General features: G+C 33.4%; 1 protein-coding gene across 1 annotated transcript in view; it reads left to right on the top strand.

The window, feature by feature from the left end:
- LOC126694073 (disease resistance protein RPM1-like) overlaps positions 1-4,897 on the top strand; it is an 89,105-nt gene extending 84,208 nt beyond the window's left edge. Inside the window, exons 3-4 of the mRNA XM_050390107.1 lie at positions 4,359-4,545; positions 4,678-4,897. Coding sequence (XP_050246064.1) covers positions 4,359-4,545; positions 4,678-4,897 — 407 coding nt within the window. The remainder of the gene's footprint in view (positions 1-4,358; positions 4,546-4,677) is intronic.
- Positions 4,898-12,264: the final 7,367 nt, after the last annotated feature.

Below are 12,264 nucleotides of genomic sequence, written 5' to 3'. Positions count from 1 at the left end.
GTGACACACATACATTTAAAACATAGTTAACAAAAATAGTTAAACAACAAAGTCTAATTACACCTCGACATGATTACTCTTCATCTGACATCTCCACGTCTGAGTGATAAATGGGATCAGCAAGAAGTGATTGCATGAATTGTGCGTGCTCGTACCGCCCTCCCTCCACTGACTCTCGAATGTCAACTTGGGTCCGATATTGATTAAGACGTATCTTCATTCGATTATTTTCTTCTCTTATGCGGTTCAATGCTTTATGAAGTTCGTCAATCGTGTCTCTAGGCATCTGCGATGCGAGTTGCCGAGGCACTGGCAACTTAAAACCAACCAACTCATCATAAAACATTTGCTGTTCACGAAATAACCAATCCCACTCCTGTCTCATGGTATTGTGAACGTAAGTACTATTTCGCAAATTCAGATTGATTGGATAGCTGAACTCATCTTCCAATACCCAGCAACGACCTATAGCAGTGAACACATCGTGAGGCCTATAGAGTTGTGGGTTGCCAGAACTAGACATTGACACTGAATACAATGACATCAAATGATCAAGTTAACAGTGTGCATCAACTGTTGGTAAATAATGTAATGCTGCATAAGATGATACATGTCTACATGACAAAGACATTCATAAATTTGTGTACTATTACATGCTAAAAATGAAATACTAACACTCACATTTGACCATAATCATTAGACGTAGTTGTTAACGTCTACACATTGTGTGCAATACAAAATGTTGTTCTTAATGTCTGACTAATGATAAGTATGTATATTCAACTTCTACAAATCTAAAGATTAACTATTTATTAGTTTTAGCAAAATCTAAAGATTTTCATTTTTTGTCAATGAAATTGACACCAGCAAAGACGCAATATAACCCAATGTACACACATAATATTTATCACCGTTTCTATAGCTTATTGTACATTTCTTGTAACATCAAACAACACCAAACAACTAATATAACCCTAAAATACCATTCAAGAAAATACACATAACACTCATTCAAGAAAATACCAAAGCACAGGTAATACAACTTATTAAATGAAAATTCTACTCTAACAAAAAACATACATTATGATTGATAAACTTTTATAATATTTACAACTACGTTTACCAACACAATAAAATTCTCTATGTATTTCAAAGAAGAGAATGAGTTTCTTACCTGAGATGATGGAGAGATAACACCAACTTTTGACAGAAAATTCTTAAAATGAGGAGAATATCTGAAAATGATGAGGAGAATTGCATGAGAACTAGATATAGCAGAAGAACTTGATTATAAAAGAGCCGAGTACGATTAATAACTCGATTTCCAATTAATCGGGTTCAGCTTCACGTGCAAACAACTGATGTGAAATGGCGTTAGAATAGCAGAAAACTCGATTATAGCAGAGCCGAGTAAAATTAATTACTCGATTTTCAATTAATCGGGTTCAAAGTACTCATTTTCTTCATTGCTGAGTTACAAACAGTAACGCAGAAATTTTTTATTGCCCAAAAGCCAGGCTGGCTCATCAGCGTGGCAGGAACCTGCCCACAACTCGGCTTGCTAATAGTTGAGTTATTTAAGTAACTCGATTATATGGAAATCGAGTATCTAAACAGGGGCACGCCCCTATATAGTTTCGAAACAGGGGCATAATGGCAAATATTTTTCCCAGAAGGGGCAAAAGGCCAGAATCCTCTCAGAACTTATACATTTCCCTTTATTTTTTTAGTTATTTTTTCTCTTGCACACGCCACCCATTAATTTAGAAACAGAAGAGGTTGCTTCTTGGATTAAAGTACTATTAAACCAAGAACAAGTCCGCAACCCAAATCGATAGCTAGCATTGCAAGGCTCCATTCTAGACAGCATGTTGAATTTGGAAACTTAGCAGGACAACAGTAGAAGGTTGTAGATCTCAAGGTGCTGGCTCACACTGAGATGTAGTTGGTGAACTTCACATTTCGAAGATCTACTAAATACACAAGCCCAATACCAACATTCAGAAGAAATGGTATATGGTTGCTTGGAGTAATTAAGGAGAGACAACATGGCGGAAAGTATAGTATTCTCCCTTATAGACAAGTTAAAACCCTTGGTGAACGAAGAAGCCAAACTTCTAGGAGGCATCCATGGAGAAGTTGCTGACATCAAAGATGAACTAGAGAGCATTCAGTCCTTCCTCAAAGATGCAGATGCAAAGGCCGCAGCTGAACAAGACATTGGCAAGGGTGCCAAAACATGGGTGAAACAAGTAAGAGAAGTAGCTTTCCACATAGACGTTGCAATCAATCAATACTTGCTTCAGGTGGCACTACATGATCCTCATCCAAGTGGCTGCCGTGGTTTCCTCCAGAAAACCACTCACTTACTCAAAACAGTAATACCCTGTCACAAGATCGCAACTAAGATTCAAGAGATCAAGGCATCAGTTCAAAAAATCAACGAGAGAAGTAAAATATATGACTTCCAATCCAGTGCTTAAGGATTGTGCAGCGGTGCTTGGAGGGTTAGTTGGAATGACCCTCAAAAAGATCCCCTTTATCTTGACGATGCTAATGTTGCAGGAATTGAATCTCCTAAAGATGAATTGATTGGCTGGTTGGTAGAAGGATCTCCTCATCTCACTGTGGTTTCGGTGGTGGGAATGGGGGGACTAGGTAAGACCACTCTTACCAAAAAAGTCTATGACCACCAAAGGGTGAGAGGACACTTTGATTGCCATGCTTGGATCTCAGTTTCTCAGTCTTACAAAATAGAAGATTTGTTAAGGAGCATAATAAAGCAGTTTTGAGAGGGCAAAAAGGAGCTCCCCTTATCTGGAATTGATGAAATGGATGAACAAATGTTGGTCAACAAATTGAGAGATTACTTACCGCAAAAGAGATATATGGTCATATTCGATGACGTATGGAAAACTGACATTTAGGATAATGTAAAAAATTCTTTACTTGATAATCATATTGGAAGTAGAATTATGATCACAACGCATAATAGGGAGGTTGCTGATTATTGTAAAAAATCTTCACATGTTCATGTTTACAAGTTGCAACCATTACCTTGGGATAAGGCCCGGGAGCTCTTTTGCAAAAGGGCTTTCCAAATTGATTTTAAAGGACATTGTTCCCCGGTTTTAGAGAAATTGCCTCATGACATTGTTGAGAAGGGTGGAGGATTACCACTTGCAATTGTTGCTGTAGGTGGTCTTTTGTCAACCAAAGACAAAACTATGTTTGAATGGAAAAACTTGCATGATAGCCTTGGCTTTGAGTTTGGAAGAAATCCACATCTTTCAAGTGTCAATAAAATTCTATCCTTAAGTTTTGAAAACCTGCCTTACAACCTAAAATCTTGTTTCATATACCTTGGTATGTATCCAGAGGATTACTCCATTAATTGTGCAAGATTGATTCAACAATGCATAACTGAAGGCTTTGTGAAGGAAGTTGAGGGTAAAACATTAGAAGAGGTTGCACACGAATACTTGATAGAATTAATTCATAGAAGCTTGGTTCAAGTATCAGAGGTCAACCTTGATGGAAAAGTTAGACAATGTTGACTCCACGATCTCTTGCATGAGATTGTCCTCCAAAAAATGAAGGATTTGAGTTTTTGTCATGTTCTATTGAAACAAGAGTCAAGCTTTGAAAATCCAATTAGACACATGTCAGTAGACAGAGTTTCAAACAATGTTCTTAAAGGATTTAAAAACAAAAACATTCATTCACTTTTATTGTTCAATCTCGATGAATTTCCAATGTCCTTCATAAGTACTTTTTTTTTTTTTTTTTTTTTTTTTTTTTTTTTTTTTTTGCAGATTTCAAGTTTTTGAAAGTAATGGATTTTGAAGCGACTCCATTGGATCACATTCCTAAAGATGTTGGAAGTTTATTTCACTTAAGGTATTTGAGTTTGAGAAGTACTAAAGTGAAAAAAATTCCAAAATTCAAAGGAAAGTTGCAAAATTTGGAGACTTTAGATCTAAAGCAATCCCTAGTGTCTGATATACGAGTAGAGATTAACAAGCTTCATAAGTTGCAACATCTTTTAGCGTACTATTGTGACTAAGGACTAGATTTCAGTTTGACTATGGAAAAAGGGGTAAAGATACAAAAAGGGGTTGGGTGTTTAGAGGAGTTGCAAAAGTTGTATCACGTGGATCTGAATCATGGAGGGGTTGATCTAATTAAGTATATGGGAAAGTTGAGACAATTGAGGAAGCTTGGTGTGAAAAACCTGTCAAAGGAAACCATGAGGGCTTTGCGTGCCTCTATTGAAATGATGAACCACCTTCACTCTCTTTCTATAACTTCAATAAGTGAAGATGAGATCATTGATATACAATTTATTTCAACTCCACCTCAATGTCTTCAACGCCTCTACATAATGGGGCATTTAGAGAAGTTACCAGATTGGATTCAAAAACTTCAACATCTGGCCAGATTAAGGATTTGTTGGTCAAGATTGAATGAGGACCCATTGAAAGCCCTTCAAAATATGCCTAATTTGTTGGAGCTCACAATCTCAGATCATGCATACAATGGAGGGCAATTGCATTTTAAGATTTGAGGGTTTCCGAAACTCAAGATTCTAAACCTTCAACACTTGAATGCATTGCATTCGTTAATGATAGATGAAGGAGCATTACCTCTTCTTTAAATTCTTTACATTGGGCCTAGTCTGCAACTAAAGGAGGTGCCATCTGGAATACAACATTTGAGAAACCTCGAAGAACTGATATTTATTGATATGCCTAAGGAATTCGATGAAAGTTTGGATCCTGAGCAAGGACCATGTTACTGGATTGTTAAGCATGTACCAATTGTTTCTCTCTCCCTCACAAGGTTCGCACAGGATATTACAGCTATGAGGTCCACATTCTCCGTTCCAAGCATTTGATGGAGTTAGGAGAGCAAACAATATCAATGCTTAGCTGAGAAAGGTTAGTGCAATTTTTAGCTATAAATTTAGTGCTTTTATTTATTTATTTTTTAACTTGTGTTTTCTTCTTTTTTTGGTGAATACAATGTCGTTGGAGTTGCATTGTAGATTTGTGTTGTAAAAAGCAACGGTTGTCCATTTTTTTTTGTTTTGCATTTGTTGAAATATGTGATTCACAACCTACCGCTTTCATGGTATGCTTGTTTGGATTTTGCTTATTTTTTTATATTACGCAAAAATTGCACTTTGTGAAAAATGTAGAGGCAAAAGCTACTTTGCTAAATTGCTCTAGGATTTTACAATGTTGCACTATCCCCTATTCAATGTGTGTTAGGCGAAGATCCGTTTAAATAGAGCGATAATAAAAAAAATTGTTAAAGTATTTAATTTGAGATTTCAATTTTGAGATTTTTACTTTTTAGTCGTACTTTACTTTTTTTATTTTATAGTATTAACTTCTTCTTTACTAATCAAATTTTGTTCATTTGTGGTAGGTAAATAATCAAGTTCAACTCAACGATGCTAATTCAAATCAGTATGTATACTTTTTCCCATACTATGGCGCTTTAAAATAGTTTGAGTCCTAATATTCCTATTAGATTATTTTTATGTGAACCTTAGAGCTAGAATTGTTGGGCTTTTCTGCAGACTTGGATGGAAAGTAGAGTTCAGGATTAATGGATTTAATCTAGATATGTCAACTTCTTTTGATATAGTGGATTGTCTTGTTGAGGAAGGTTTATCTCGTAATGGTTTTTCTTTTGGAGTGTTGTTCCATCAGTTTTTTACTTCATCACCACATGATGTGTTATGTGCTTAATTATAATTTTTTATGACGTTTCATATGGTGTATGTTAATCTATGTTTAATCACCAAAAATCAATCTGAATTCATAATTATTTAATTTAACATGTTTTGCTATAAAACCAACTAATTAAGGGGTCTAAACATATCGTTTTCAAAAGCTTAACTAAATCTTAAATAGGATCTCTTGATGAAATTGTTACAAGTAGTATAGAGATTCTAGCATAAATTTATATGAAATCTCACCCAAAAAAAATAATAATAAAAAAAATAAAAAATTAGAAAAGGGTTAGAGAATTTGGCTTTTGCTTAAAAGTTTTTTGCCTTTTATTTTTTGTCTCAGTTTTTTTTGGTTACAAATAATCGAACTTTTAGGTTTTTAGAATGACAATACTTGATAAATTTGATTTTGAAAACAAAAATGTTTTTCAAAATTAAAATTGATAAAAATCATATATAAAACTGATTATATCACTAGAACATTAAATGGATTAATTATATTACCAATTGAAAAGTAGATGTTAAAAAAAAAAAACTTAATTAGTAATTTTGAATCTCAAAAAGTAAGAAAATTAGATGCTACATAAATAAATTAGATTTTAAATATAAAGAGACCTCACTTAAAATTGTCCCAGTAAAGCCTCAAATGGTATCCAGCCGACCTTGAGTGGTGCTCTTCAGAATTTTTTTTTTTCCTTATCTCAGTCATAGACTCATAGTCTAGCCAGATATATGCTAATACAATTTTTTTGATGTAGGTATTATCTGTTCAAGTAATGCCTAGAAGAGAAAGTCCAAGACTAGCATAGCTCTTTGATTTGGAAAATTATTAGAGAAATAACAACGTACACTCTGAGCTGCAGGTCCAATGATAATTGTAACCTCAAGAATTTCAGAGTCCTACACAAGGCACATGTTCATTGCTCAAGATTTCGTTCCTCATACTATTCCCAGTATATTTCATAATAAATAATACACCCGCTTGAAGAACCCAAAAAAAAAAAAAAAAAAAAGAGTAGTTATACTTATATGGACAATTTTATATCTTGCCCTGGCTGGCAAGACGCCATGAGATTAGCTTCTTAAACACATAAAAAGTATTTTTGCACGTACGTCAAGAGTAGGAAGAGAAGACAAATATGTCCATGACCATGATTAAGATACTTTCTTATAGACTCTGTAATGGCAGAGCAATATTACGGTAGATTGGAATAACAATCTTTCAACTTTTCAAAATAGTCTTTCCTTCTAACACCAAAGAAACCCAAATTAATATTCCTCTTTCAACTAGAAAACCTAATTCACTTTCTAAGTCACAATTAATATTCGAGGCAATTTCCCAACACCTGGAATCACAAAGCCATCATAGCATTGTTGAGAAGCTCAATTTTTCAAAAAGTTCAAATCTTCAAAAAGTTGATGTATGACACAATTTACTATTTAATTATTGTAATTTATTAATTTTGGTATTTATTTTTTAATTTTCGTTATTTTAGGTTTATGGTTATTATTTTCTTATTTTTAGGTGTTTTAAATACTTTTTAGGTCAAATTTGGTTCTTGTTATCGTTAGGTATTAATTAGGACTTATTTTAGAAAATATTTTCTTGTTTGTCAAGTTTTATGGAGCCCTTAAATAAGCCCCTAAGTCTATACACGGTTTAAGAATTATTGATATCAATAAAAATTTAGACTTTGTTCAATTGTTTCTCTGGTGGATTCCAAAACCCTTTCTCCTTCTAGATTCAAGAAACCCTTGTGGAATCGTGTTAATTTTTAGAAGCAAACATGTTTTGTTTCTTGTTTTCTAGAAGTAGACGTGTTTTGCTTCTTGACGCTTCTGCATCCCATATCAATTGGTATCAGAGCCTCGATTTATCTTGGTCTAGTGGTTGAGGTATGAGACGGTAGGAATTCCGATGACAAAAAACTTAGCAAGTATTACATGATGTACAACTAGCACTCACAAATATATTTGCTAGGATGCTGTTGTTGGAGCATGGAAACAATATGAATAACTGTCGTGAAGACATAACTCACGGGTAACCTATTGGTATAGCAAATTTCATATGGCCTTATAGAAAAATTGCAAGTTTTAATGGTTATTTTTTAAGAGAATATTTTCTTGATTGGTTACTTGATCTAGAGGATTTATTTGACTTTGAGAATATTTATTATGAGAGAAAAGTTAAACTTGCTTTGTATAAACTTAGTGGGTATACCTCACGTTGGTGGGTACGAATACAGATTGATAGAATTCGAGAAAGTAAAGACAAAATTCGTTCATGGCCAAGGATGAAAAAGATGCTTGCTATCAACTTTTATCCTTTGGATTGTGATGAACTTTTGTTGTACACGAAACAAGATTATTATTAGCCAAGAAGTTCACACTTGAATTATTATTCCACGATTGAGAGAACAATTACATGTTGAAGAAAATACTTTTCTTGAAGAATATGTAGAAGTTAAAGAAGAAAATATGGAAGTTTATGAGGAAATTCATGAAGATCTTGTTATAGAAGAAGAAGAACCTAGAATCGAGATTGTGGAGGAGATTAATGAAAACCCTATTATAGAGAAAGATCTTGAGGTTGAGATAGTAGAGACCATTAAAGAAGAAATTATAGAGGAAGTTGTCAACGATCTCAATGAAGTAAGGTTAGATTATTGCAATGTCCAAGCTCCTATTATTTTGGTGGGAGACAACGAAACAAAGTTTATTAATTACATTGGGGTTGATAGATTTGATTCAATTGTCGGTTCTTATTTGGTAAATCTCTACAATTACATGAAGATAAAGGAAAAAGAAATTCAAGTTGATTTGTTTATTCCATTGATGAGTTGCAAGTATGGAAAGAAAATCAAGGGGCTCAAGCATTCAAAGTATTTGTTTATTTGGAGCAGATGATTTCAGATTTCAAAGATGAACTCGATGACGAATTTGTTCAAGTGGAGGGGTTTGATGTAGGACACAATTTACTATTTAATTATTTTAATTTATTAATTTTGGTATTTAATTTGTAATTTTTGTTATTTTACGTTTAGGGTTATTATTTCCTTGTTTTAATTTCCTTTTAATGCTTTTTAGGTCAAATTTGGTTCATGTAATGGTTAGGTATTAATTAGGATTTTTTTTAGAATATATTTTCTTGTCTGTCAATTTTTATGGAGCCTTTAAATAGGCCCCTAAGTCTGTACACGTTTTAAAGAATTATTGATATTAATAAAAATTCAGACTTTTATCTATTGTTTCTCTGGTGGATTCCAAAACTCTTTCTTCTTGTGGATTCAAGGACCCTTGTGGATTCGAGGTTATTTTCAGAAGCAAACGTGTTTTGTTTCTTGTTTTCTAGAATTAGATGTGTTTTGCTTCTTGACGCTTCTGCATCCCACATCAGAGTTGGTCATATTTAGGTAGTAAAGTGCATTTTAGTCATTTGCGATGGTATCCATGTATTAATCAGTTTAGAGATTTTGGAGTAATAGAAGGTTTTGCTATAGGTTAATCCACTATAGGTAAAGTTTAGGATTAATGGATTTAATCTAGATCTATAAACTTCTATTAATATAGTGGATTGTCTTGTTGAGTAAGGTCTCTCCAGTAATGGGTTTTCCTTTAGAGTGTTGCTCTTTCAATTTTTTACTTCGTTACCATATGTTTTGTTATGTGTGTAATTGTTTATTACTTTTCACATGGTATAAATATGTGGTTATTCACCGAAAATCAATTTGAATTCATAATTATTAAATTTAACATATTGTTCTGCTATAAAATCAACCCAAGGGTCTAAACATATTCTTTTGAGAAAAATTAATGATGAAATTATTACAAGGGATGTCGGAAAATGTAGCAGAAAACTTATGTGAAATCTCACAAAGTAACAAGAAATTCATAGAAAATAGTTAGAAGGTAATTAATGAAATAATACAGCCAGAAAATACTGATGAAAATAGTTATCATAATGTTCAAACATGTATTACCAAGTGAAATATTGCTTGACTCTTAGAAGTTTAATAAAAATACTTGTTAAAATTGTTTTTGCATTAAAAAAATTAAATTAAAATTGATAAAAATCCCATTTAAAACTGATTATGTCACAAGAAAATGAAATAAATTAGTCATATTATCAATTAAAAAGTAGACATTAGAAAACCTAAATATAAAAAATTAATTTAGCAATTTTGCATCTAAAAAATGTACTCATAAGAAGTTGAGAGTTTAAATATAAAGAGACCCACTTGAAATTGTGGTTGTAAGCCAAAAGGTATCCATCCAAACTTGAGTGGTGCTCTCCAGATTTTTAAAATTTTTTTGGTCTTATTTTCCTCATTTCAGTCATAGACTCATAGTCTTGCCAGATAAATGCTAATGCAACTTGCGAGAAGGTTTATATATATATATATATATATATATATATAATCTGTTCAAGTAAGGCCCAGAAGACAAAGTCCAAGACTAGACGCATAGCTCTTTGATTTGGAATTTTATTAGAATAATAACTATGTATAATCTGGAAAGTTCAGATCAGACCTCCCCTAGATACTTCTCATAGCATTTCGTGGTTATAATTTAAATTTGCATATGTCAGTCCTGGCTCCAGGTCCAATGAGAAAGAGCTGCCTTTGGCCTTATAATTGTAAACTCAAGAATTTCAGATTCCTACACAAGGCACATGTTCATTGCTCAAGACTTGGTACTCATATTCCTCCCAAGATACATAAAAGGAAAAATATATCTTCCTATGAACTCACTTTGAAATTGTGTTTTCACCACGAGAGTGTAATAAGAAATGTTTAATCTTTCATAAAATACTCACGCTTGACGAACCCAAAAAAAAAAAAAAATAGTACTTTTGGTTTAGCTTCTTAGACATATATTTTATGTTAACCCTTTATATATAGATAATTTTACATTATTTTGCCATGTGAAGTTAGCTTCTTAGATGAATAACATGTACTTTTGCAAACTAAATTCAGATAGTAGGGAGGGAGAAAGACACAAAACTAGAGCATGATTTATTAAATATTGTCTTGCTGGCCAACATGTACATGATTAAGAATTTAAAATACTATCTTATACACTGTAATGGCAGAGAATTACATACATTACAGACTTACAGTTCCAATAGATTAAATCATGGGTTGGTTGGTGTTACTATTTTCTTAATTACGAATGGAATCACCCCGTAAATTTATTTTGTTTTGTGAAAGGATTTGAACTTCTACTATTTACGAATAGAATCACCCTGTATTTTTTGGGGTGAAAGGATTTGAACTTCTATGAACTGTTCTCTCTGTGCTTTTGATCTTTCTCGCAAACCTACGCGATGCTTGGGAAAATATAATATAATTATTTTATAAGAATATAATGTAAGCATACCTTAAACCCTCATCTGGGAGGAGAAAATGGAATGAAATGAAAGAGAATAAAAAGAATAATTTTAGAATATTCTTTCATTCCCTTGTTCGGGAGTTTTAATGGAGGAAATGAAAATATTTTGTTAAAAAATAAGGTTTAGTTAAGTAACCATTGGCTGAATCTTAAGAGGAGAACCTAAGGAACAACACTTAAGGCATTGTACCTAAGTTTTGTCCATAATATAATATACTTTGTGCTCTCTAGCTTTTTTAGTTGTTGAATTTTTTTTATCTTCTTTTCCTTATTTCAGTTTAATTGCAGCCAGATAAATGCTGGTTAGTAGTTAATGCAACTTGTGAGAAGGTATTATCTGACCACTAGTAATCCTTTTTTATTTGGAATTTTGTTAGAAACATAACGACATATGCTATGGACAATTTCCACAGTGCATGCAAGATTGACTCTGGCATTGTGCCCGTAGTAAGAGCATCTGCATCAATAGATGCATAATTTTTGTCAATTTTGCAAAAAAAAACATGCTTTTTCTATTTTACACACCCACTTTTACAAAACACTCACATCAGTTTGTCTATTCTACGCATTTATTCAATAAAATATTCATTCTTGACTCAATACCCAGACATAATCAACGATCAAACAAAGAAAAAAGAGAGCAGAAGGCGATCATCAACCCAACCTCCATCATCAACCTACCCATCAAAATCCCAAAACCACTAATCAAAATCATCAAAACCAATTAATCAAAATCATCAAAACCACTGATCAAAACCATCAAAACCCATTGATAAAAATCATCAAAACCACTAATAAAAACCATCAAAATCCACTGATCAAAATCCCAAAACCATTAAACAAAGAAAAAAGATAGCAACGGCGATTGGTGAGGCAGCGGCGATCGGCGTGAGCAGCGGCGATCGACGTGAGCAGCGGCGATCGACGTGAGCAGCGGCGAGTGAGGTGATCGGCAATGACAGGACTGTGTCGAGACTTGAGAGAGTAGTGAAGAAGCGGACCATCAAACCCACTAATCAAAATCCCAAAACCATTAAACAGAGAAAAAAGATAGCAACAGCGATTGATGAAAGCAGCAGCGATTGGCGTGAGCAGTGGTGAGGGAGGTGATCGGCGGTGGCACGACTGTG

Source organism: Quercus robur, chromosome 8, assembly GCF_932294415.1.
Source record: "Quercus robur chromosome 8, dhQueRobu3.1, whole genome shotgun sequence".
NCBI lineage: Eukaryota > Viridiplantae > Streptophyta > Magnoliopsida > Fagales > Fagaceae > Quercus > Quercus robur.
The sequence above is the reverse complement of the archived record's forward strand: the minus strand, read 5'-3'. Positions and strand labels throughout refer to the sequence as shown.